The 27,540-nt window shown below is 40.0% G+C and overlaps 1 protein-coding gene and 1 long non-coding RNA gene across 4 annotated transcripts in view; both read left to right on the forward strand.

The window, feature by feature from the left end:
* Nucleotides 1-438: 438 nt before the first annotated feature.
* LOC120229629 lies at nucleotides 439-4,437 on the forward strand. The gene is made up of 3 exons (XR_005527791.1): nucleotides 439-779; nucleotides 3,884-4,107; nucleotides 4,225-4,437. It is a non-coding gene; the product is annotated as an uncharacterized LOC120229629 (long non-coding RNA).
* A 2,786-nt stretch (nucleotides 4,438-7,223) lies between these two features.
* Nucleotides 7,224-27,540, forward strand: part of RNF169 (ring finger protein 169) — a 105,355-nt gene continuing 85,038 nt past the window's right edge. For all 3 annotated transcript variants that reach the window (XR_005527788.1, XR_005527789.1, XM_039228743.1), the window contains exon 1: nucleotides 7,224-7,750. Coding sequence is in view for 1 of the 3 variants with exons in the window: in XM_039228743.1 (XP_039084674.1) it covers nucleotides 7,246-7,750 (505 nt within the window). In the remaining 2 variants the exon portion in view is untranslated. The remainder of the gene's footprint in view (nucleotides 7,751-27,540) is intronic.

Below are 27,540 nucleotides of genomic sequence, written 5' to 3' on the forward strand. Positions count from 1 at the left end.
CGTGCAGAGCCACATGCTAGGTGCTGGAGGAGATGATATACAAGGCTGGTCCAAAACACCGCCCCTGACCCTGAGTGCTTACAATCCAATTGGAGACACAAGTCCCTTTCATAGGAAAAAATATCATTAAAAACCAGTATATTCTGGAATTAAATGGGAGAAAGGAGAAAGCGTGGTGTGCTGGAACACGGATAGGACTGGACTTGGTTTCTGATCCCTGTTTTACCATTAACTCGCTATGTAGCCCTGACACCTTATTTCTCTTCTTTAGACTTTGGTTTTCTTCTTTGTAAACGAAGATGTTTGATTAGAAGCCTTGTATGATTTCTAAAGGCCAGATTCCAGCTCTGACATTCCGAGTTTGGCTCCATGGAAACTAAGTGGAAGAGACATGGCGAGAGCTCAGTAGTCTCGGTTTGCCCCCTGGTGGTCATTCGGCAACATCACAGGGTGACAGCCGTAGGCTTTTCCCAGGGATGGAGACGGCGGAGCTCAGAGCCTAGTAAACAAAGAACAGCGGGACAATGACCATTCTAGAAGAGAACCAATCAGGTTTCCCACTGGTTACTGGTAGGTGGGTATGGAATCCTATCCTCCTTCAGAATAGAGGAACTTAGGAGATCGTACTCTCTGTTCTCAGCCTCCAGCTGAACCCATTCCATATCTGTTTTTTTTTTCCAAAACCAGGAGTCAATCTTTGGGAGGCTACTTTATAGTCCTCCTGACTTTTCTTCTGCTCCCATCACAGTGCTCTCTTCTGAGGCGAATTCTTCATTCTGGTCAGTATTACTATATACCCATTTATTTATGACAAAATGAGGGTTTCTCTCCCTCTTCCTCTTTTCCTAGAATAGGGCCATGAACCAAAGTGAAGGTAGTAGAAGGATTTCTTTGGTGAGGTGGGGAGAAGAGACAGACTATGCTAGAATAAGACATGTGGTTTACACCGTGAAAGGTAATCAACACTAGCAGAGAAACACTAGTCTTTTAGGTATTTCATTCAGAATGGGGTTGGGGAGGCCATTGGTCCATTTATTTCCTTATTCTTTATATGTTGAACCCAAAGGACATTTTAAAAAATATTTTTTATGTTTATTTTATTTTTGAGAGACAGACAGACAGACACACACACACACACACACACACACACACAGAGTGTTAGCAGGGGAGGGGCAAAGAGAGAGGGAGACACATGATCAGAAATAGGCTTCAGGCCCTGAGTTCTCAGCACAGAGCCCCATGTGGGGCTTGAACTCATGAACCGCGAGATCATGACCTGAGCTCAATTCAGTGCTTAACTGACTGAGCCACCCAGGGGCCCCAAACCCAAGGGACTTCTTAAAAGCCACATCCGTTTCCTCCAAAAAGCCCCACAATTAAATCAAAGGTGGAATTGGTTGCTTGGAATCTTGGGCCAAAGCATAGAGGAAAAAGAATAGGGACTCTGGGGGTAGGAAAGAGAGAAATAAAAACCAAGGGGAAGGGAGGTGGGGCAGAGAGACAGAGAGAGAGAGCAGTTGCTGATTCCAGGTGGATTTATAGGTATCTAGAGGGGAAATTGTAGTAAACTAAAGAATTACTTTTCTCCACAAATGTGCTTGTTTGCAGATTTTTTTTCTTTTCTGACAGTGCACTGTACTTTAAACCTTGCTAAACATTAAAGGCATGACTACAGGGATAACACTCATTCATCCCACATTATCTGGAATGTGCCAAATACTGTACCTAAAGCTGGCCCGCTGAAATGGGCTCAGCATCCATACCTGGCCTGCCTGTTCACTGCTGAATTCTTAGCACCTGTCTTCTCCTCCCATCTAGCAGGTGCTCATAGAGATTTGTTGATGGGGCGCCTGGGTGGCTCAGTTGGCTGAGTGTCCGACTTCGGCTCTGGTCATGATCTCACGGTCCGTGGGTTTGAGCCCTATGTTGGGCTCTGTGCTGACAGCCAGCTCAGAGCCTGGAGCCTGCTTCCAATTCTGTGTCTCCCTCTCTCTCTGACCCTCCCCTGCTCATGCTGTCTCTCTCTCTCTCTCAAAAATAAATAAAACATTTAAAAAAAGAAATTAAAAAAAGAGATTTGTTGAATAAGTGTATGATAGTTGCACTGTACCTTGTCCAGTGATATCTCAACTCCATGAGGGTAGGAGAAAGTCTCCTTAGATTTTCATTCCTCACTGATGATTGAGAGTTATCTTTATAAAATACAAATCCATATGTAGAACTCCTTTTGTCCCTGTGTTAAATCTTTCAATAGTCTCCCAATATCCTGAGTTTCTCTGTAAAATGGAGATAATAATATATACATCTCACAGGGTTACTTTAGGTCTAAATGAAATAGATATATCATTGCTTAGTGTGTTCCCAGCATGTTGTAGCTGCTCGATAAATTCCAGTTCCTTTCCTTCTCCAATTTTCTAGTCTAATGTCCAGTCCAGTGTTCTAGCCATGTTGAATTTCTTATCAGTCCCACCACACAGGAATGTCAGGAAGGCCATCCTCTCTGTCTGCTTGGTGAACTCCTCTCGTCCTTCAGAACAGAGTTCAAATGTTCCCCTCTTCTGTTAGGCTGTGACCTTGACGGGTGCAAGGACCAAGTCTTATTTGTATTTGTAGAGTGTTTAGAGAGTCTGGGAGAGGCTGAAAAGATGACAGAAGGGTTAGCTTTGCAAAAAGAACTGCTTCTTGGGGCGCCCGGGTGGATCAGTTGGCCAAGCATCCGACTTTGGCTCTGGTCATGATCTCACCGCTCATGGGTTCAAGCCCCACCTCCAGCTCTCAGCTGCCAGTGCAGAGCCTGCTTCGTTTCCTGTCTCCCTCTCCCTCTGCCCCACCCCAGGTGGTGCCTTCTCTGTCTCACAAATAAATAAAAACATAAAAAAAAGTAAAAAAAAAAAAAAAAAAGAACCTCTTCTTCCACTGAAACAAAAGGGAAGGAACTGAAGATGAATAATAGTGAGAATGTAGCAAGAATCTTTAAGGCAACAGGGAAAAGGCGAAATCTCAAGGGGAAAATCTGGCTTGAGGGAGGGAGAATACAGGAAGAAGATGTCACCCCAAGAGATGAAGAGGGTAGAGGAGTGTGGGCAGGAGTAGGGTCTGATCCTTGTCCTTCCTAGATATTTGAGGTCTCAGGATGGACTCAGCACCTGGCTTAGCAAGAAGGGGTTCTTGGGCCTGCAAGGCGCAGGCACCCTGGCCCCACAAAACTAGGCTGAATGGCCTTGCTTCACATCTGAGTCTTTCAGTCCAGCTAGGAGAAGCTGGAGGCTCCAGTTGCTGAGAAGAGGGAAGGTTTGCAGTGATGTGCATAAGGGATGCTGAAGAGCTAGTGGTGGTATCGAACCATGGACACACTATGAAAAAGTGGGGAATCTGTGCAGCAGTGCAATTCTCAGAAGATATGGTAGGAGTGGCAGAGCAAAAGCAGCTGGGGAGGGAGCATTGGTACATATAGCTGCACTGCTCTTTGTTCCAGTGGGCATCTTTTTAAAAAATATTTATTTATTTGAGAAAGAGAGAGAGAGAGAGAGAGAGAACGAGCAGGGAAGGGGAAGAGAGAGAGGGAGATAGAGGATCCGAAGCAGGTTCCGCACTGTCAGCACAGAGCCTGTCGCGGGACTTGAACCCACAAACTGCAAGACCATGACCTGAGCCCAAGTCAGACGCTCAACCAATTGACCCACCCAGGCACCCTTCCAGTTGCCATCTTTGATGACTACATTAAGGTGAGTCTGTGAGTCTCTCTTCCCTTGGTGGTCTGTGGTATAGGTGGGGACTTAGAAAGAAGACACATATGACTCTGACTCGTTCTACTCTAGGCTGTTGGACTAAGCTTCTTAGATTGTTTTGTAACTTACAAAGCACCCTTGACAACTGTTTCCAGGTGACACTTCAAAAACAACAAGCCATTATCTCTGTCAGAGGACTTTGATGCAAACAACAAAAATTGTGAGTAAATTAAGAAAAAAGAATTTACTGGAAGGATACAGACTTGAAGGCTGGAGAGTTGGATATGGAAAATGAGTTGCAACCTAGGAAAGCCAGGCCGCAGGCACCACAACGAAGTCTGTGCCTCAGGAATGATCTGGAATGGCCACCATCACTATGGTAGGGACTCCCATACTCCTAACACCCATCAGGGACACACTGTGGTTGGACACCTACCATCTTTGTTGCTCTAAATAATTCTAAACTTGTCAATATGTTTCATTTCATTCCCTGAAGATTCAGAGTTCAGAGAAGTGTGTCCAGGTGGCCAACCCTGGGTCACAAGTCATGTTCTGGCTGCGGGGGGTCAGGGAGAATATCTCCCTGCTTCAGCTTCCCCAGTCTCAGCAATACTGCAAATACAGCATAGAATGGAGCATTCCGCCAAGTAAGAAGGACCCCAGATGCTGATGGTAAACTAAATAAAACAAATTATCCACCACGCCCTCATCTTTCAGACTGCTTTTCCTTTCCACTTCTGTTTTTGTCAGTTGTCCCTTATAACCTCGGCCTCCTAGACTTGACACGTCAGGACCATCCATCGCTCTCATTTTCCCACACAGTGCATAACTCTCCAGATTTCCTAGGTTTGCCTTGCCTTCTGCCTCTGCTGTGGCTTTGGTAAGGTTACTCTGGCAGTGGCATAGAGGAGAGAAGAGACTGGGAGAAATTGGGAGTCAGACTCCCAGTATGTTAGAGCTAAAAGAGGCCTTTGAATGTATCTATTATAGTGGTCTCATCTATATTCATTAGATGTATTCATTAGATGTATTCATTAGAATTCCTATGGCATTAATAAAATACATATGCTGGTATCTCACCTTCAGTCTTTGGGTTCAGTAGATCTGAAGTGGGACTTTGGTGTGTGCGTGTGTGTGTACCTTTCTGAGGCGCATCCCCAGTTGCAAACTGCTGAATTTCAATGCTCTTTTTTTTTAAGTTTATTTATTTTGAGAGAGAGAAAGCACATGTGAGCAGGGGCAGGGCAGAGAGAGAGCGAGAAAAAGAATCCCAAGCAGGCTCTGTGCTATCAGTGTGGAGCCCGATGGATGTGGGGCTCAATGGACATGGGGCTCCATGAAGCAGGGCTCCATCTCACGAACTGTGAGATCATGACCTGAGCCGAGATCAAGAGTCAGATGCTTAACTGATGGAGCCACCCAGATGCCCCACCAATACCCTTGTTTTAAAGATGAGGAGACTGAGGCCCAGAGAGAAGTCAGCTGTTTGAAATCACACAATGAGTTAATGAGAAGGGTAGAGTGACCAGGACCAATCCCAGATATCCTGGCTTTTGGTCTAGTACGACTCAGACCTCTTTTTTCCCTCTGTGAAAGGAAACTTCCTGTCTTTATTTGTATCTAAGAAAGCACGCTGCATGTCTATGGTTCGGCTCTTCCAAAGTAAATGGGAAGAGCCTCTGATCAAGAGCCCCAAACTGTCAAGAACAAGCCCACACAAGGACCCCAATCCTAATTGTAGCTAGTTTGACCTCTGGACCACAGGCCTCCTTGTCAGAATCTGGGCAAAATGCCTTCAAGAACCTCAACTGGAGAGTGAAATGAGGAGGATCCTTGGATAAAGGACAGTCCAGCGGAAGCCATACTTCTGGGTTTGCCAGGATTCTGACTGGGCCTCTGTGCACACAAGCCCTTGTTTCAATTGCTCGTTGACTCTTCTTTAATTCTTCACTATTCTTTAGCCATCTGTTTCTCATCTTGGGAATCTACTTCTTTCCTTTTCCTGCTTTCTGACTTCCAACAATCATTCGGCCTTGGATTGGTTTACCACCAGTTCAGACACTGTTTTCGGGCAATGGAAGCCCAGAGCTTCTGATGCCTTCCATTACTTTACATTGCTGTTTTGTTTTTTTTTTTAATCTTGCTCTTCTTATAAAACTTGTGCTTTCTTATAAAGATTCCCAACAGGAAATGCCATTTGCTTAATGTCCTCCTCCTCCATATCTACCTTAGTGCAAAGAAAGCAAAGGGTGGGAGAAGTGGTTGAGTAGAACCATCTATGAGAAGGGAGCCTTTCTTTCTCCCATACCCTCTGCATCCAGAAAGGGGGCTGGCATCAAGGTCACTTACTTGGTGACTAGACCAAGCAGGAATGACATGGTAAGAGCTGTCCTTTAGGAAGCAACTCAGCTGTGGAGGATTGGAGGAAGAGAGGCCGTGGGCAGGAAGACCACCTACCGAAGCGACTGCAACAGTCTAGGTGAGAGATGATGGGACATGAATTGGGTGGTGGGAATGGAATGAAGAGGAGAAGATAGTCATTTTGGTGGGAGAAGTGGCAGGATTAAGAAACTGACAGGTGTGGTAGATGAGGGAAAAGCAAAGAACCCTTGGTTTAGAGCTTGAGGGCCTAGGAGGAAAGTACCTTTCACAGGTTGAGGGAAATAAGAAACACGCTGTTTTTGGAAGGAGGGTGGAAGACAGTGACTTTAGCTTTGTACACAAGGGATGCAGACATTCAAGACGCTGTTTCCATCAGGCAGTTCAGTATGCTGCTGGACTGGACTCAGGAGGTCTGGACGGCTGGTGTCAGTGTGGCAGTTTCAGCTGGAAGAAAGTGTGAGGTGGGGAACACCCAAAGAGAGAGGACTGAGCCTAGAAGAATACGCAGGCTTGAGCTCCAAACAAGGGGAAGGGCTTGAAGAAGGAGTCTGAGAAGAAGGCTGAGGGGTTGAGAAAAAAAAAAAAAAAAAACACGGGAAAGTCTGATTTTGCCAGTCAAGAGAGGGGAGTTCCAGGAAGAGAGGTGGAGAGGGACGCTATGGAAATGAGGGCTGACAAGTAGCTGTTATTTTTGGTAGTTGCTGGTCACTAAGTAGGCCTGGTCACAACAGCTCCCCTCTCACGAAATGAAGCACTGAGGGAAGGTTCTGGGTAATTCACATATCCCCCACTCACTTTACCTTCAGTTATCACGGTATTGCAGAATAAATACATGTAATTACTTCATAAAGTTTAATATCGTCTAGAATTTCCAAATCCCCTCAGTTCTCAACTCATCTGGTTCGATAAGAGGAAATTGCAAAAGCTGGAGGGCGAGGCTGAAGACTGCATATAAGGTAGCTAATAAATATTAATGAGGTTTCGCTTCCCGCCAATCAGGCCCGGGGAGAACCTTCTCAGGGCTCATTGGAGCCCTGCCCCCTCATAAATATGTAGCCCGCACCGCCCGCCGCGCACTTCCCCGCCCTCTACTCTTCTCCCTCGCAACGGACTCTCCCTTCAAACGGGAAACAAGATGGCGGCGGCAGGTCCGAGTACTCGGGCCTCTTCCGCGGCGGCGGCGGCAGCTCTGAGTCGGCGGGGCCGACGGGGCCGCTGCGACGAGATGGCGGCAGCCAAGACTGGGGCCCCGGGCGCGGCCTCTGGCCCCGCGCTGCTGGTGCTGCCGCCGCCGCCGCCGCTGCAGCCGCCGCCACCGCCGCGGCCGGAGGAGTCGGGCTGCGCCGGGTGTCTGGAGACCCTCGGGGAAGCGGCGGCCCTGCCGTGCGGCCACTCGCTGTGCCGAGGCTGCGCCCAGCGCGCCGCCGACGCAGCGGGCCCGGGCTGCCCGCGCTGCCGAGCCCGCGGCCCGGGGTGGGCCCGCCGTCGGGCCCGCGACGACGGCCAGGCCGACGCGGAGGTGCAGGGCGAGCGCGCCCGCCGCGGACAGCCGGAGCGCTGCCGCCAGCGCCGGGACGGGGGCGCGGCCGCCGCGGGGTCCAGGCCGGAGCCGGAGCCGCGCGCCGCGGCCGCAGAGCCAGGTGGAGCTTTCCCTCCTCCCTTTGGGGGTCCGGAGAGAGGCCGAGCGCGCCCGGCCTGGCCTGGTTCGGGGGTGGGGGGTCCCAGGCCGTACTCGAGCGGCTGTGTAGAGTTCGCGTGATGTTGGAGCTGGGCTCTGTCCAGGCGCATCTGTTTCTGCATTTTGAACTTCAGAATTAGGTACGGGCACGATGGACTTGGAGGGGCAGTGAGGGGATCCCGCGCCTTACGGAAGTTAGAAGTTTGGAGGGAAACGGCATTCTTGGAACAAGTTAGGGCCAGGTTGGAATGGTGTGTGGGAGAAGGGTTCCTAACTTTGCAGGGGCCCTGGAGGATCAGAGAAGTGCTTGGTTTCGTGTTGGGTGAAGAGCTAGGGGTGGAACTGCGCGTTAGAGAAGTGGCTCCTGGGCCTCAGTGGGTCAGGGAGAGGAATGGAGTGTCCGGAGTTAAGGGGGCGGGTTGAATTTGGGGATGTGAAGGGAGCTTTTCAGACTAGAGTGTAGAGTGGGTTGAGAGAATGAACTCACAAGTGCAGTTTTCACGAAATCTTGACAGAGCCTCGCACGGCAGGGTTATTTATATTTATAACTAATAACTGCAAAAATGAATAAGCTCCAGGAGTGCTCGACAAAATACCCAAAACAACAACAAAACTGGGTGGGGGGTTAAAAGTTTCAGAAATGGAGACTGATTGGCAGGGGCTGCTTCTGTCTCCATGGCTGTGTAGGTTTCCTACTACCATCCTGGCAATTAAAAGTTGCCGGCCTGTTGCTTTCAACTTCTTTGCCTTTCTGTACCTTCCACAGCCTGCCACTCTGGTTCTGAGCTCGAAGTTGAAGTGCCCTGTAAAACACAAAATAGAACTGTGTATAACTTAGGACTCTGAGACGGGTCCAGTCGTCACAACATCTATGTTCTTTGAGAAAAAATGCATCCCTCGGAGGAGGTTTCCAAGAAATATAGTTAGGAAAGGCCAGATATTTGCACCATTTGTGTTGGGAATTCTGCCGTGTGGTTTTTTTTCTTTTCCTCAGTAGGGAGAAGGAGGCGTTGCTTGTGTATGGAAGTGCAGTCTGTAGAAACTACAGGTTCCAGAATGCAGTCTGTTTTGATTCAAGCAGACACCTGCCACTGTCCGAGGATACCTTACTTTAATTTCCGTGTCTTACTTGCTATATTCCTTATTTTTCAAGTTTCACAACTTCTTATGAGATAGGTACTTTTATTTCCATATTACAGATCAAATTGAGGCCCAGAGAGGTTAAGTAACTTGCCTAAGGATGAAACCCAATTCCATCTGATTCTTGCTCAGATTAGATGAGAAGGCCTCCCCAAATGTTATCTAATTTGTGGGTGCTCTGTGATCTCATATGCTCTTTAATTTGCTTCAAATTCTGACATTATGGTAAAAAGTTCTCTGGTCTCCCTACTAGTACTGTTGATTAAATGGTCAAATAAGAAAGAGATGTCTTTTTATTTCTGAAGTCTGACTCCTCTGTGAAATACCAGGTCTGGAATTTGATACGTGAGAGGGAGTATGGCTTGATAATTTGTGCAAACTTTTTCTCTTGAAGAAATTTGTTATAAAATGTATCAGTGATTAAGGAAAATTATATAAAATGAGATTCCAAATTAGGATCTATTGAATCACTGAGTATCCACCAGTTATTTTATTATGTTTACATGAGGACTGTGATGAAAAATATTTTTCCTTAAACATCCTTGTTGGATCATTGAGTGTATATAATTACAGACTTATTAAGTCAAATCGTTATAGAAGAATATTGCTCAACAGGGTTTGGGAATTATCTTCTAGCTTCAGTGGGTTTTCTGGATTTCTTAGAGTTACATACAATTTTTTGACGTAAAATTTTATATGCAGTGCATTCACCTAATCCAAACAAAAACATAAGAAAGTATATAATGGAAGGTTCCTCCTATCCTTTACTCATTTTACACTGCCACCAAAGATTCTCATTTATTCTTCCACAATTTCTTTGTGCTGCTACATAAAAATTCAAATATATTTGTTTTAGTTTTTTATCTTTTCACACAAAAGGTTGTATGTTGTATGTTGTAACTTTTTTTTCATATAAAGATACATGATGGAAAAATTTTCATATCAGTATATACAAGGTTTCTTTATTCTGCTTATAGCTGCAAGGAATTTCATTGAATGGCTATAACAGTTTACTTAACTGTCCTTTGTAGACGTTTAGATTGTTTCCAATCTTTTGCTATTATAAAAAGTCATTTATAAAATTGTTACATACATGTGCTTTTATGTGGAGAGGTCACCTGTAGCTCTTACCAGATTCTCAAAGGGATGCAGAAAGAAAGCTAGGAACCATTGTTTTAACCCAGATGCCTCATTCTACAGAAGAGAGAACTGAGGCCTGGAAGAGAGTAGAAAGTAACCAGCTAATGGTCATCATGAGTTAGTAGCAGATAAACAAGGACCAAAACAATAACCTATTAATAAGAGCTAAAATATAGCTTAATTCACAGTTAAATATTCATGATGACTTTTAATAGGGAAAACTAAAAATACCAGTTTTATAAATATTTACATTGTGTTTTTCAGTGGGAAATAGCAATTTTAGGTATATTCAGAAGTATATTGCTTGGCAATATTCTTTTAGCTTTTAGCATAGTTAATTGATAAAAGAAAGGTCAGACTTGCTTTATAATACTAGAAATTAAATTTTTTAGTAAACACACTAGTGCTTAAGTGAAATTATTAACAGGTTTTTGTTTTTGTTTTTAATTTTGTTGAGGCCTCATGTCTCTTTTGGAATTGAATTGTCTGTAATAAGTATGAGAGTTTGTGCTTGTCGAAAATTTTGGTTGTGTTGGTGACATTTTTGTTTCTTACCAGGTTCTTGGCAAGCTTTAAAATTCAGAACCCTACGGACTCCTGTGTAACATGTTTTATTATATGCCTTGTCAGTTTGCTTTTGGATATAGTATCAGTTGATTTGTGCAACATTGTGTGAAGGCTACTTCAACTTTATGTTCCTTGAGCATATAGCTTATTGCATATATTGACATAGTATTTGAACCATTTTGAGCAGTATTCACAAGTATGTAGTGAATGCCTGTGCTGGGCCAGGCACTGTTCTGGGTACTTGGGAGACCTTAGTGAATGAAATATTCAGATTTCTTCTTTTTGGAGCTTATATTCTAAGTTAGAGACAGTTTGGTTTGTTGACTAAAAATAAAAACTAGCACATGGGCATACATAGGTACCTTTGCAACTATAGTTGACCCTTGAACAACAGGGGTTTGAACTGTATGGGTCCACTTATACGTGGATTCTTTTCAATGAATACATTACAGTGCTGTAAATGTATTTTCTCTTTCTTATGATTTTCCTAACATTTTCTTTTCTCTAGCTTCCTTTTTTGTAAGAATAGAGTATATAATGCATGTTAACACACAAAATATGTGTTAATTAGCAGTTTATATTATTAGTAAGGCATCCAGTCAACAGAGGGCTACAATTCAAGTTTTGGAAAGTCTGAAGTTACCGTGGATTTTTGGCAGTGCTGAGGGTCGGTGCTCCTAACCCCTATGTTGTTCAGTGGTCATCTGTATATACAACAGCAATACTTAAGGCTCACTGATAATAATTAATGAATTTTAAGAATTAATTTAGGGTTTTGGTATGAAATCAAGAGTGATCATTCTAAATCATACTGCCCCTGAACTTGGAACCAAGACCTTTTTAGGATAGTTCTTTTTCTTCTACCATGGATAATAATAGAAGAGAAAGATAGACAAAGGCCAGTGAATCTTTTTTTTTTTTTTTTTTTTTAATTTTTTAGAGAGAGACAGAGAACACGAGTTTGTGGAGAGGGGCAGAGGGAAAGAGAAAATCCTGACCCAGGGCTTGATCCTACAACTCTGGGATCATGACCTAAGCTAAAATCAAGAGTCAGACTCTCAACTGACTTGAGTCATCTAGGCGCCCCGCCAATGACTCTTTTAAGTTGACAGTTAAAACTTAAAAAAAAATTTAGTGTCAAAGTGCATTTCAAAAATTGAATAGTGCCTCGTTTATCCCATCCCTTTCATCACCCCTCGACCTCCCTATTCACTTAGGGTTAACATTATACATTTTAAAAATTTCCTCTTTCTGTAACCAACAAGTAGTTCTGGTTTATTACTCAGTTGCCCGACAATGTTTGCTATGTGTGCAGCCTAAGTTGCATTTAGGACTAATGAATAATGAAATCATGTGATTGTAGTGTAAAAGGATAAGAATTTCCCTCAACTGTTAGGATTTGTTGTAAAATGTATAAAATGACTCAACTTTTTTTTTTTAAATGACTCAACTTTTTATCCTTAATGACACGTACACGTATTCCAGGATATAAGGAGAGTGTCCTTACGTGTTCTGCTAATGCAGGAAACAGCTCAGAATGAGATTACCTCACCAACTAAACATTAATTACCATTGAAGGAATATCTCTATTCTATAGAATTCAGGGTTGAGCAGCAGGAATTTAGGAGTTATTTGGTTTTCTTCTTATTTCCTCCCTGCCTAACTTCCAGTTAATCTGGACAATTGCCTACTCTTGAATTCATTTATATTTGAGGTTTTTTGTTTTTGTTTTTTGAGTGTAGGATATGGGATATGTTTGTCAAATGTCATCCCACTAATTCAGTGAACATTTTGGGGGTACATGTTCTGTAAGGTAATACAGTAAAAAAGAGGAATAAGATGTGGTCCCTGTTCTTTAAGGTTCCACAGTCTGGTTGGAGAAACACCTTAGCAAAAATATTACAAAGTGGTAAGTGAGGTAAATGCATAGTGCTAACAGAGTATAGGAATGGGATAACTAAGTGGCTGGAGGAAAGCTGAGGAATTTGAGCTCTATGTTGAAAAGAGTAGGAATTTACCAGGTGAGAGAGGAGGGGATGGCCATTCCAGGCAGAAGAACCTCCATGTACAAAGGCACAAAGTCTCTTGGCATCTTCAGGGACTGACAGGAAGTTAAATATAGTTGGAATGTGGGACTGCAGTGGGGAAAGAGAAGACAAGGGACTGTCAGTGTTAGATCATAAAGGGCATGGTATGTCATGATAAAATGATTGGGGACTTTGTCCTATAGACCATCCCCTTAAAGACGGATCCCTTAAAGATTTTTAAGTAATGACATCATACTAATGTGCTTTATAAAGACAATATTGGTTGGGGCAAGGAGGAAAGATGTGAATAGAGATGAAGAAGGGAGTTCAGTTAGGGGACTATTTTAGTAGTTCAGGCAAGAGATGCAGAGGGGCTGGACTAAAGCAGTGTCTGGAGATGTTTTGTTCAGTCCTGCATTAATTTAGTAACCATTTGAAGTCCTCTGTGTGCTAGGCAATGGAACTACAAATAGAATAAAAGCATGATTCTTTCTCTTTGAGTCAGGGTAGTTGGGAAGATTGGTATACTAACTGAAATGTAGCTGAAATGTGTAATAAATGCAATTATAATGGTAATGCAAGATATAATTGTACAAGGCAATAAGGTATATATTAATGGAACAAGTTAATGGAGCAGGATCTGGAGACAGATCGCCCGTGTTTGAATTCTAGCTCTGCCATTTATAGCTATGTGTCATTGGGTACATTGCTTCAACTCTCTGGGGATAGTAAGAGCAAAATCATAAGGTTTTTAAGACTAAATAATTATTAGAGTGCTTGTCATATAAAGACCTCAATGAATGTTAGCTGTTTCACAGAGAAGAGCATCCAGGTTGGATGGGTCAGAAGTGGCTTCAGTGAAAGGCAGACACTTGATCCTGAGTATTCAGTAGGTGGATGAGGGCAAGATAAAAATGGGGGAAACCGGTATATATAAAAGTACAGGAGACTCAAATAACAAGGAGACTTCTGGGGATTGTAAGTAGGAGTGGTTGGAGCATAGACTACATGTGGGAGAGTGGAAGGAGATGGAATTCCAGAAATAAGCAGTTTCTGAATAATAGTGGGTTTTGAATACCATGCTCAGGAGTAAGGATCCACCGAAGAATTTTAAAGAAGAGTTCCATCTTTGTGTTTTAGAGTGATTACTCCTATGGGGTTAATGGAGCAAATGGATTGGAGACCCCAGATTCTCTTTTAGCAAGATGCCCATCTGAGATAAGAAGATGCCTCTGCTGCAGATATCCAGAAAAGCTGGATGATATTGAACTAACAATTCTTGTAAATGAATTCCTTAACTTGTAGGAAAAACAGGAAAATCTCCAGGTTCTAGAAATAAAAATGGAACTAGAAACCAAAACTTTAGTAAGCTCATGCTGTGTTGCCTTAGAGTGGGGTGAAGGGGTGTAGTGAGGGGTTATTTCTGGTTTTCTATTCCTAGTGGATTGAGTTGTAACCACATAGAAAAAGGAACCAAAACTAAGACTTCTGCATAAAACTGAGATTCTTGATGAGCATTCAAAGTGAAGGAGGTGGGTACAGAATAATCTTTCTACTGGTACAAGCCAGTAATAAGAAATCTTGTCTTGATTTACTTGGGCTCTATGCAGAGAGGAAATGGGGAAAAAAAGCTTTCCTGAGAAATTGGAGCACATGATGTATGCCTTGCTCATATTTGGGATCTGAGTTTATATTCTGTGGTTTAAGTATCACTATGCTGATAAATTAATATAAAAGCTGGCTCCAAACTAGTGATACCTCTGGGTCACCTGGACAAAGGACAAACAAGACTCCAAGAGGTACTACCAACTCAGTCCAGAAGAGATTCTTTAAGAAGAGATAAGTCCAACCAAAGATGAACTTATAACTGAATGTGACACATGAGGAAACCATTTTCTGACATAAATGAGAGATAGTAGATATAACAAGCAAGGGGATTCTGTCTCCAGAAACTGTGATAGTAGTATAACAGCTTAAATGATAATTTAAATTGGTGCCTTTTAAGTGACTAAAGATATTAAAGAATTAATTAAAATCTCAAGAAATGAATAGGACATTATGAAACAGGCATATTTAATTTAAAAGAGAGGTAAACATATTGAAAAATATAGTCAGTGAGGTTAAAAAATTCAGTAAATAAGATAAGCCCTAGTTTACACAGATGAAGAGAAAATCAGTAAGCTGGCAGTTATGTGGAAATCCTGAGGACGCAGAATAGTAGGATGAAGGAAAATCTGAAAGAGACAAAGGGAAATGAAAGGTCAAGAAGACGCACCATCTAATAGTTACTGGAGAAGAACAGAATGTGAGGGACATGGAATTTAAAGAGATGATGACTTGAGAATATTTTGGAATTAATAAAAAGACACGAATCCTTACATTTTAGACTCATGAGGCCCTAGAAAGAATTAAATGAACAAAGCAGACCCCCCACTACTAAGCACATTGGAATGAAACTGTAGAACACCAAATACACTTTAACAGGCAACCAGAAAGGTAAGACCAAGGAGCAACAGTCTGAGAGCAGACATAAGAAGAGAGACCAGAAGAAAATGGAATAATGTCTTCTCGGTGTTGAGAGATCTGAATTTTGTATTCAGCTAAGTTACAATGCAAGAGTGAGGGCGTGATTAAAATATTTTCAGCTAAACAAAAATACAGAGAGTTTATCACACTGTTTTTGAAAGAACTATTCTACTAAAGAATATACATTAGGAAGAAAGAAACATAATGGGAGAAAGTAGGATCCAAGAAAACACGGTGAACAAAGAAATGGGTAGGTAAACTAAGTGAATATTGACTGTATAAAATAAAAATATTTATGACTAATATGTGGGGTTAAAACCAAAGTAGGACTAAAATATCAGACAAGGATAAAATGTAAGCTGGGAGGGAAGGTGATCAGCATTAAAGAGTTCTAAGGTTCTATATATAGTTCAGAAGGATAGAGATATTGATTAACTTTAGGCACTTGGTCAGAAGCATATTAAAAATTTAAGGGTAACCACCAAAAGAAATACAATGCATAACTTGATGTGCTGCATATATAAAGAACCATATACCTCCCAAGTTAGAGAATATACATTCTTTTTTAAATTTTTATTTAAAAGTTTTAACATTTAGTTTGAGACAGAGATAGAGCATGCGCGGGGGAGAGGCAGAGAGAGAGGAGACACAATCTCCAGGCTCTGAGCGGTCAGCACAGAGCCCAGCGTAGGGCTTGAACTCACAAACTGAGATCACGACCTGAGCTGAAGTTGGATGCCGAACCGACTGAGCCACCCAGGTGCCCAAGAATATACATTCTTTTAAACAAATGTAGAACATGCATATAATTAGGCACAAAGCTTTATCAGATACCAAAGATTGCTATATAAACTATGTTATCCCAATACAATAAAATTAGAAACCAATGACAAATGTAACCATTCCCCCTCCCAATCCATGTTTGGATATTAAAAAAGCAAAAACAAACTTGTAAGTAATATATGGTGAAGAAAATCATGGAAATTGGAATATATTTAGAGTTGAGTAACAGTGAGATAGTAAACAACTATCGGACTCTGTGACGTACAACTAAAGCAAAACTAAGGAAACTTTTGAGTGTCTATATTATATTTCATTGAATCTTAAGATGCCATCATTTGTAAGATGCGCTATCATTTACCAAACAGTGCTTTCCTGTCACTCAGACTTTGTAACTTTGTACTTACTGAAAGAGTTCTTTTTTTTTTTAACTTTTTAAAATAGTTTATTTTTGAGACAGAGAGACACAGAACATGAGCAGGGGAGGGGCAGAGAGAGAGGGAGACACAGAATCTCCAGGCTCTCAGCTGTCAGCCCAGAACCTGATGTGGGGCTCTCGCTCTCTCTGTCCCATGAACCGCGAGATCATGACCTGAGCCAAACTTGGATGCTTAGCCAACTGAGCACCCAGGCGCCCTGAAAGAATTCTTAAAAACTTAGTTAGAGATTTAGCATATCACTTGAACATATATTTATAAAAGCTTGAGCATATATTTATAAAAGGACGTGAAGTGATAAATTAGAATATTCCTGACTTCTTCATATTCAAATCCTAATTCTTCTAAGTCAGAGGTTTGTGTTTTTCTGTGTAGTATTGTTTACTGTGTCATTGAGAGCATTGGTGATACAGCATTTCTTAAAAGAATGTTCCACAGCTCTATCATTTTTCTTTTTCTTTCTTTCTTTTTTTAAAGGAAAAGAGCTTTTTAAAAGTTTAGTTAACAAAAAAAAAAAAAAAAAGTTAACATACGTGCAATACAGGAGTAGAATTCAGTGATTCATCACTTATATTTAACACCCAGTCCTCATCACAAGTGCCCTCCTTAGTACCATCACTTATCTAGCCCATCTCCCACGGCCCTCCCTCTGTCAAACCCATAGTTTGTTTTCTGTTATCTAACATTTTTCTTTAACACTGCTGACACCCATCATGTTTTGTTGCTTGTGCTTTTTTGAGCTTGCCAAATGGCACCAACAGAATGTTTTCAGATGAGATTTGTAGTTCTTCCTCAGATGTCCCTTACTGGCTGATACTGAGGTTACAGTTGTCTGATCGCAAGGGATAACCACCACATCATACATTTTTCTGTGAGCTTACTCTTTAATTGTCTATGTTTATTTATAAATAAGCAATGATGGTGGCATCATCACTGCTACCTGGCTGACAGTAATTATAAGACTTCAACTGTAAGAAACACCCAATTTCAGGGATGTTAATGTGAAGAAATGTAGGTCCTAGAACCTGTAAGATTGAAGAAAGCCTGAACATTATTGAGTTAAGTGGTGAACTGAAGAAGTTAGAGAAGTAATAGCAGAGGGGCGCCTGGGTGGTTAAGCATCCAACTCCTGATTTTGGCTCAGGTTATGATCTCACATTCGTGAGTTCCAGCCTTGCATCAGGCTCTGTGCTGACAGTGCAGAGCCTGCTTGGGATTCTCTTTCTCTCTCTCTCTCTCTCTCTCTCTGCCCCCCCACCTCCGCTAATGCGCTCTCTCTCTCTCTAAACAAACATACATTTTTTTAAAAAGTAATAGATTAAACCCAAAGTAAGTAGAAGATAGGAAAGAATAAAAATAATGAAATAGAAAATAGTGAAGAAGATTAATAAAGCCAAAATCTAATTTACTGAAGGTACTAATATAAGATTTATATTATAGACAAATATCTGGCAAGATTGGTCAAAGAAAAACAAGAAGGCATAAATACTGTTAGGAATGCAACAGGGAATACAACTACAGATGTGATGAAGATATAAAAACCCCACAATTACAGAATATGGGCTTTATGCTATGAACTTGAATATTGTATAAAATAGTCAACTTACTAAAAACTGCAGTCTGCCACAGATTGCTTAAGAATAATAAGCAATAATAATAAGAATAAATAGAAAATATGAATAGAAATGTAACTAAAAAAGAAATTGAACAGATAGTAAAATCTATCCACTAAGTAATGTGTAGATAAAGTAAGCAAAATTCAGAATGTGGGAAACTGAAGAACACGAAGGAGGAGGAAGAGGAAGAAGGAGAAGAGGAAGAAAAGCAATACAAGGGAAACCTGAAGTTGAAAAGATGTAACAGATTTTAAGTGTGTGAACTTATTTGGATCCTGATTTGAAAAACTGTGTAAAAACATTTGATAAGAATTTGAACACTGTCTGGATGTTTGTTGGTATTGCAAATTCTGAAATGTTTAACATGACAATACTTTTCTGGTTACGTATTTTGTTAAGAGTCCTTTAGGAAAGATACTAAAATGTTCACAGGTAAGATGATTTGATGTCTGGGATTTGCTTCAAAATCATTCCTTCAAGGGGAGTGGGGAGAGGTAGTGATTGGACAAATAGATGAATATTATTGGCAATGAATTGATGAGGCTTGATGGATAGGTTGGGGTTTATTATACAGGTCTCTCTAATAAATATTTGGGACTTTTCTGTCATAAAAGGCAGACAGAAACTTCTGTCTTCTTAGGAAGCACCAGGCACAGGGTTTTACAGGTTACCCAAATATTGCAAGATACAGACTATTCCTGGAAATAAAAGTGTTTTCAGATTCTTTTTGGAAGGCTTTTACAACTTGATATCAAAATCATACAAGGACAGCATAAGAAAGGAAGCATACAGGTCAATCTCATGAATGTAGACTTAAGAAATCCCAGATGAAATATACACTAGTAGTGCATTAAAAAAAAAATCACAACCAAGTAGCATTTATTCCAGGAATAGGGGTTCAGGTTAACATTAAGAATCTAATGTAATTTAGTATACAGTGTTAGTGAACTAGAGGAAAGTAAAACCATATGATCATCTCAATAGATTCTTAGAAGAGCATTTGACAAGAATTTACCATTCATTCATTATTTAAAAAGCTAGAACACCTGGAATAGAAGGGAACTTTTTAAAGTGGAACTTGTCAATATGGATGATTAATGGCCAAGAACACTCAACACAATTTTGGAGCACGTTACTTTATCAAATATTAAGCTATTATAAAGCCGTATTAATTAAAACAGTGATGTACTGATGTCAGGATAGTTGGATAACCAGTGTTAAATAATTAAAAATTCAAAAAAATAACGAGTTGAGTAATGTGCCCTCACATACTTGAATTTGATAGATGACAGATGACATTACAAATCATGGGACAAAGACCCCATTTTCAGTTGTGGGTAGTGAGCTAACCTTATAGTAAACAAGAAAAAAATAGATCTTTACCTCATACTATACACAAAAAGTTAATTCCAAATGGATTAAATGTCAAACCATAAAACTTAGAAAATACTAAAAGTATCTCTATGTAAATGAGGTAGAGAAGGATTCTTCATACAAATAAACAGCATAAAGGAAAGATTGATAATTTGGACACATTAAACACTTCTGTATGATAATATAAGAAGATAAACCACAATGCGGAAGAAAATGTTTTCAGTGAAATGACTGACAAAAGATTAATATGCAAAATATGTGAGGAGCCATAAATCACTATGACTGACACCTCACTAGAAAAATATGAGATTCAACTAAACATTTCACAGAAGAGGAAAACTAAAAAGCCAGTAAACATCTGGAGTTATGCTCAATATCATTGGTAATTAGGGAAATGCAAATTAAGCCAATGACGAAAGGCTACCAGACTGACATAATTTATGATCGATTAATGATAATGGGAACTACATGCTGCTGGGGAAGTAAAATCAGGGGAGCAGTTTGACCACACCTAGTAAGGTTCAAGAGATACATCCCTTACCATGTGACAGTTCTGTTAATAAGTGTCTGCCCCACATATGAATATATGTATGACATTTATGATATATATTCATGTATATATACTTAGACACAATTACAAAGTTTTAAAAAATGATACTCATTATAGTACTGGACAAAGTAACAGCTGTCCTTGATAGGAAAAGGGATAAAGAGATAAATAATTACTGTTTATCTCCCTAGAGAAAACTATTGTTAATAATTATATATTTCCTGCCAGAGTTTTTACTAGCTTTTTACCTATGCCTAAATATTATATATAGCTTTTTAATGATAAGAATTAGTAAAAAGAAATGGTTTAACTTTCTTCTGATATATAAGGGTCAAATTGATGTTTAATCGCTTCAGTGATTAGGGAAGATTCTGTTGCCTTAGATATCACTCACAGGTATCCTGTAGTATCTGAAATTCAAAACATATTCTCTTTAAGTCCCTTATTCTTGTGGTTCTCTTAAAATGCAGGTACCTTTGAGAAAGAGAAATAGATGAACTTGTTCATATAGGGCAGGGAGGTTTTATCAGATTTATGCATTCTTACGGTTGGGATCGTTTTGGAGAGGGAATTAACATTTATGGAGTTTACTTTGTATTAGGTCCCATATGTTAGGGTTTACAGTTTACTTGCTAGACATTTATAGAGTACCTAGATGTGAAAGGCATTGAACTAGGTACTTAAAAAAGGGTGGACTTGATGAGAGCAAGAATATTTAGAGGAGGAATATTGAAGGGCGAAGAATTATCTTTCATACTTGATAACAGTGCCTGAGTCTATTTTAGAAGATTAGGTTAAAAATAAGTGTCAGACGATTGTGATGAAGATATGTAAGGGAAGAAGAGTGCTGATTAGTCATACTGATAACGATGATGCAAGACCATCCCAATTTCAGCATCTCACTATTCTTTCTGGTTTTCCAGAGGAAATGGATAGTATTACTGTGAAGATAGTTGTATGCAAAAGGCAGTTCGTTTATCTCAGACTGATACTTTCCATAAGGCTGCTATTAGCTGTTTTGATTTGAAAGATTCTTAGTTCTTAGGCTAAGTAAAGATTCTGTTTGTTTATCAGATTATACCCATTCATTGAACTCTTGTATGCCTGTTATAAACTGACCCTGGGGAACCTTGGAGGTCCTTCTTGGTGACTTTATTACGAGCAGTTTTCGGAGTGGTGGAACGAAAAAAGGCCCCGATAGCATGAGTTACAGTAGGAAGGAGAAACAGTGAATATGTACACTACTCTTTGGAGAGTCTGCTGTAGAGGGGGGAGGCAGAGAAACAGGCCAGTACTTGCTGGAGGGCAAGAGTTCAAGAGTTGTTTCTTTCTAAGATAGCTGATATTAAGCCATGTTTGTGTACTAGATTTGTGTGTTATCATAGTAGAGAGGAAGACATTGGTGCTGGAGAGAGTAGAGAAAACTGATGAGCTAATGAGAGAAACTGTGATCTGGAACACCGGGGGGAGATTGATCTTATACACAGATAGGGTTATTTCTCCCGTTGTGGGGACTACTCATCGCTGTCTATATTTGGACAATTTTAATGGTTTGAAAGTTAAGTTTTCTGGTGAATTAAAATCTGCTTCCCTAGTTTTAGTATTCACGTATTTAAAGACCATGATTATTTCTATTTAAATTTTAAACTTCTCAAATTTGTCTCTTTGGTCCTCTTCCTCCCTTTCCAAAAATTCTGATCATGCTACGTTACTTAGAGTTCTTGTAATATAGTATGCTTTTTGACCTTTTGTCACCTATGATTATTCTGCCTGGAAGACTCTATCTTCCTGTCAAATTATACTTATCTTTTCAGGCCCAGGTGAAATATTAAGTGCTCTGTGAAATTTTTTTCACACTCATATAGGAGTCAGTTATCTTCCTTTGTGCCACCGTACAGCATATGTATCACTCACGTCACTTGATTTCAGTTCCTCATTTGTGTATCTGACACTGCAGTGAACTCTCTGAGGTCAGAGATTATGTCTTTATGTATTCAGCACTTAATATGGTACTTAAAACGTATTAGATACACAGTAAATGTTTAATGGAGGAAAAAGATTCCTTAAAGAAAAATCCCCAAAAGTTTTTGATTATATGTCATGATTCCTTTACCTTCTGGTTGATCGTCTTTAAATATGCCACTCAGAGATGCCACTCATAATACCTAATGCGCGTGTAGTGGGGCTTACTGTCCCTCCATCTGGATGCTAAATTCTCTTTCTTTCGTTCTTTCGCCTTTTCATCCTTTCTTCCTTTCGTCCTTTCTTCGTTTCATCCTTTCTTCCTTTCCTTTCCTTTCCTTATGGAGAGGAAGGGAGGGGGAAAGAGATACAGAGAATCTTAAGCAGGCTGCACACCCAGTGCAGAGCCTGAGGCAGGGCTCTACCTCATGACCCTGAGATCATGATCTGAGCCTAAATCAAGAGTGGATGCTTAAATGACTGAGCCACCCAGGTGCCCCTGGATGTTTAATTCTTAATACTGCTAAAGATTGTACTAACCTTATTCATACTGAAGTTGTCAGCAACAAAACTGGTTTCTTTCCCTTTTTTTTTTTTTTTTTTTGGCATGAACTACTGTCAAGCCATCTTCCTTATCACATGACTTACCACAAAATTCTTAAGCTCGAAGATAACTTACTTCCAATTTTGTTTTGGTTTTTATTTTTCTGAATAGCAGTGGACTTATTTTCCCTTTACTCCCTTCTGTTTTGCCATTTCTCTTGTGTTTGTCTGTGTTTGGTTCTGTGAAACTATTATAATAAAACCTCAAAAGATTGGACTTTACTAAAGTTTACCTTTGCCTTAATTATAAAAAGCTTTATTAACTTCATCTTCCTTCAGACAATAAGTTCTTTGAATGACTTTAGTATAAAATGGTGCTAATGGTATTAAAGACCTTTCTCATTGATTCATTCAACAAAAATTTTTTAGGTCACTGTCTTACACTGAGACACATACCTAGAGATCATCCCCATCTTAAAGGAAATCTCCTAGTTTGGGGAGGCAGAGGCAGAGACAAATAACTATAGCACAGGTAATAAATGCTACTACCATTCAGAGAAGTGCAGAATGTTATGAGGGCCTACAGGAAGCTAATGTAATTCTCTCTGGGTTAGTGGGAAAAGCTTCACAAAGGAGAGGGCAATGGATCAGGTTTGGAAGTAGGCATTGTATAGTGAGAAGGAGAAAAACCATTTTAGGAGGAGGCAGTGGCATATATAAAGTCACAGAGGGGACAGGGTATGGCATATCCAGGAAGCGAGATGTGTTAAGGCTGGGGAGGGGAGAGGTATTGCGGGAATGGGAAAATGTGGCTGGAGTGATAGATTGGGTACTGTTTATAAATCTTGCAGGCAGAGGGAAGCCAGGAGGATGACAGGGCAAGGTCTCTGTTTTATAGAAAACCGTGGAAGCAGTGTTGATGATAGATGGAAAGACAAAGAGTTCAAGAGAGCAATTTGGCTACTATTTAATACACACAGAATCTGTACCGAGTAGACATCGGAAGATTCGATGAGAAAAACAACCCTGTTATGGTAGGTAGTACTCCCATTTTACAGATGAAGAAATACAAGCTTTGCGAGGGTAAAGACTATTAATATTTACCCAGTGGGCGGTAGATTTGAATGCATGTGGTATAGCTCCAAATCCTGCATTCTTTCTAATTTTGGTATCATTCCACCTTGTGAACTAATGTGAATGATTCTTTGCCTCAAACAGTAGAAATTAAGTCCAAAGGATTTTGTACTATGATGGATATAGTGGGGACAACCATATGGTGGCCTTGTTCTGCTTAGACCCACAGGCCTCCATCTCTGCAATATTCCTATATCTATATCTGCTTCTATGTCTCCTGTTGCTTTGACTGTGCTGATGCAGTGCAGGCTGCCTAACCATGTCTAATTGTTTTGGGCCATTTCTGGACTAAACAAGGAAACTTACTGCTTTCAGTTTACTTTTGTTTAATACCTGCTTTCACAAATCCTGTTGATCTCTACTCTCTTACTTTGTCTTTCTCCAATCCATGTGTCTTAGTCAGTTTGGGCTATTATAACAGAATATCATGGACTGGGTGGCTTATAGACAACAGAAATTATTTTCTCATGGTCCTGGAGGCTGGGAAGTCAAAGATCAAGATGATAGTAGATTTGGTGTCTTGTGAGGGTCCACCTCCTAGTTCACAGACTGTCATTTTCTTGCTGTGTCCATCCTCACTCGCTGAAGGGGCAAGGGAGCTCTCTAGCATCTCTTTCTTAAGGGCACTAATCCTATTACCCAATCACCTTTGCACCTAATCACCTTTGCAAGGCCCCACCTCTAAATGTCATCACACTGGGGGTTAGGTTTTAACATATAAATTTGGGGGGTATGCAAACATTTAGCACCAGGTGTTGATAACTAGAGTCAGGAGGCCAGATCCAGCCTGCTGCTAATTTTTGTAAATAAAGTTTTTTTGGAACACAGCCATACTTATTGTCTATGGCTGCTTTCATGCTACAATAGCAGAGTGGGCAGAGACCTTACGGTCTGCAAAGCCTGAAATATTTACTATCTGGCTATGAGCCTATTACCTTGGGCTGCTCATTATTCTTTCCAGATAATGGTACAAATCAGGTTAATTCTTTAAGGGAGCAAGATGCAACTTGAAATTTGAGTATTTCATTAATTTTTATTAACAGTTAATTTAGTAAGTACATTCCCATTCCCATTATTTATATATACGTGTGTGTGTGTGTGTGTGTGTGTGTGTGTGTGTATGTATAAACACTTTGGTGCCATTGTTTTTCATTGAATTCCTTATATTTTCCTATAATTCTAAGAAATTTATATCCCTGATATATATCCCTGTATCCTTATAGGGAAGTCTCTACATTTAATGAATATCAATTATATAGCCAACACTGTACCAGACACATTACATTAAATCATATTTAATCATTCATAATAGTTTATTTAAGGGCATTATTGTTATCCTTTCAGGAATGGGGATACTGAGGGCTAGAGAAGTTGTAGTGTGCCCAGTGTCAAACTGGTAAATGAGAGTATCTAATCGGTCTCTATAGCCTGTGGTTTTGTACTTAACAGGCATACTCATATGGCAGATAAAGTGCTATATTTAGAAAAAAAAAGTTTAACTGAGTGACCAACCCAGGCAGGCACGCCTGATAGAATCACAGAAGTACTTCCTTCATACTGTATGCTGGGGGGGATTCTGCCCAAATTTGGCATTTTTACCACATAGAAGTAAAGAACAACCTATTCCCCAAGCATGTGGGATAACAGGTTTTATAGTTTATTAACAGTCTTACCATATTAACAAGATTAAATATGGTAGTATTATCATTGCTGTCGACAGAGTGAAGTTTAGATTCCTTAGCCTAACTTCATAGAGAACCTTGGTTCTCTATAATCTGGCCCCCAGCCTACCTTTCTGGTCTGTACAACCTTTCTGTTCTAGGAAAACATATTTATTCACTGTCCAGCCTTTATACTTCATGTTTTGTTCACATGAATTGCTTTCTCTCCATCTTTTTACTTAACTAAATTTTACCAGTTAGACTCTCCTTTATCCCATCTTAAAGCCTTGCCTCTCCTTCCTAGCCCTGGTTCTCTTCCTCCTGTGCTTGGGTGGTGTGTATTGCAGTGTTTGCTTGTACGCTTCACTAAGCAATTGTTTATTTTGTGACATTGCATCTGTCATCATCTATGTTGTTATTTAAATTCTTTTAAAAACTTTATGAATTTGTCTTCGCTAATAAGCTATATTATAAATGTTTTGGGGAAAGGGTCTCGTGCCATTTTTTTAATTTCAAGGCTTTTTAAAAAAATGTTTGTTTATTTTGAGAGAGAGAGAGAGCACGCAAGCAGGTAAAGGGGCAGAGAGAAAGAGAGAGAGAGAGGGAGAGAGTCCCAAGTAGGCTCCATGCTCAGTGTGGAGCCTGAAGCGGGGCTTGATCTTACATCTGTGAGGTCATGACCTAAGCTAAAATCAAGTTGGGTGCTCAACCAACTGAACCACCCAGACACACCTCAAGTTTTTATTTAAATTCCAGTTAGTTAACATATAGTGTAGTATTAATTTCAGGTGTCATGCCTTTTTTGGTGTATTTTTTCTTCCCACAGCAACTCCCTTCTTCACTGATTGTTCTTTAATTTCCTAATATCTGGAAGCTTTTTTCATTATTCTTACATGCTTTTTACATGATAACTTAGAACGTTATCACTAATATTTTTGTGACTTCTACATTTATATTGCTGTTTCTTTTTCCACTTGTTATTGCTATTTCTATGTTTAGTGTTTTTTTTTTAAGCAGGCTCTATGCGCAGTGTGGGGCTTGACCTCACAACTCCCAAGAGTTGTATGTGCTACCAACTTACCCAGCTACGTGCCCCTGTTTAATGTTTTTATTTTTATTTTTTATGTTTGAAATTATAAGGCATTGAGTCTGGCAACTTGCATCTCTAAGTGGTTTTCTGTCTTTCTTATTATTTCTGTTTTATGTCTCGCATTATTTAAAGGTCTTTATATATAATTTTGATGGCAGAATAATCATGCATGGACAGATAGACTGTCCATAATTAGCCTAACCATTCTCTCAACATTGGACTTTCAGGTTATTCTCAGTTTTTGTTTTGCAATTATGAATAGGTTGCAATGAAAATCTTTTTATGTAAAAGTTTTTAAGTATTTTAGGTTATTTTTTTCTTAGATTCCTGGAAATTAATTATTAGGTCGAAAGTTATAAGCATTTTATATGTTCTTGGTAAGTGAACTGTGACGTTTTGATTTGATTAGTTCTCTGCCAAAGGAAAGTTTTAAAGTACAAGCAGTGTAGGTTCATGTAGTGGTAATCTGTGGTGTTAATTACAGTACTTAAGTAAGCAGTCTTAAAGTTTAGTATTAACATTTTATTAGCTTTTAACTTTCTCTCTCTACCCTTCTTTTCCCCAGGTAACCACTCTTTATATTGCTTGCTATAAATTGTTACTCATCTTGGGCAAGTGGGTAAATGAACAGTTGTATTAGTTTAATAGTACTTGGCTGTCATCTGCACTCTTAGGAGTAAACCAAAAAATAGTAGATAAAATGGAAAACACTTTAGTTTTAGAATGGATTTGTAGTTCACTCTGAGTGTCTCCACCTTCCTAATTCTAAATGATATGCTTAATTTAACATTAAGATTTCTCATTTCACATATTCCATTTGATAGGGGTTGTTTGGTAGACAGTACAAGCAGGTAGCCTTGAAATTAGTATGGAGAATGGCCTCTTGTTTCCTGTGGATCTCTGCACTTACATATGCTTTGTTATAGAAGATGTACTTGGATTCATTGTCTTCATTTTGCTGTTGTGCACTTCTACTCCTTGCTGTTCTATGCAGCTCTTTTTTTTTTTTAAAGATTTTATTTTTAAGTAATTTCTACACCACCCAATGTGAACTCAAACTTATACCCCTGAGATCAAGAGTCACGTGCTCTACTGACTGAGCCAGCCAGGTGGCCCTGTTCTATGCAGCTCTTACATGTTGAGTTTTATAACTCTTTGACATTCTATAACTGTCTCACCTAAGTATGTTTTTCCTTCCCTAGTAA

Source organism: Hyaena hyaena, unplaced genomic scaffold (genome assembly GCF_003009895.1).
Source record: "Hyaena hyaena isolate Hyena2069 unplaced genomic scaffold, ASM300989v1 scaffold_34, whole genome shotgun sequence".
In the NCBI taxonomy this organism is placed as follows: Eukaryota; Metazoa; Chordata; class Mammalia; order Carnivora; family Hyaenidae; genus Hyaena; species Hyaena hyaena.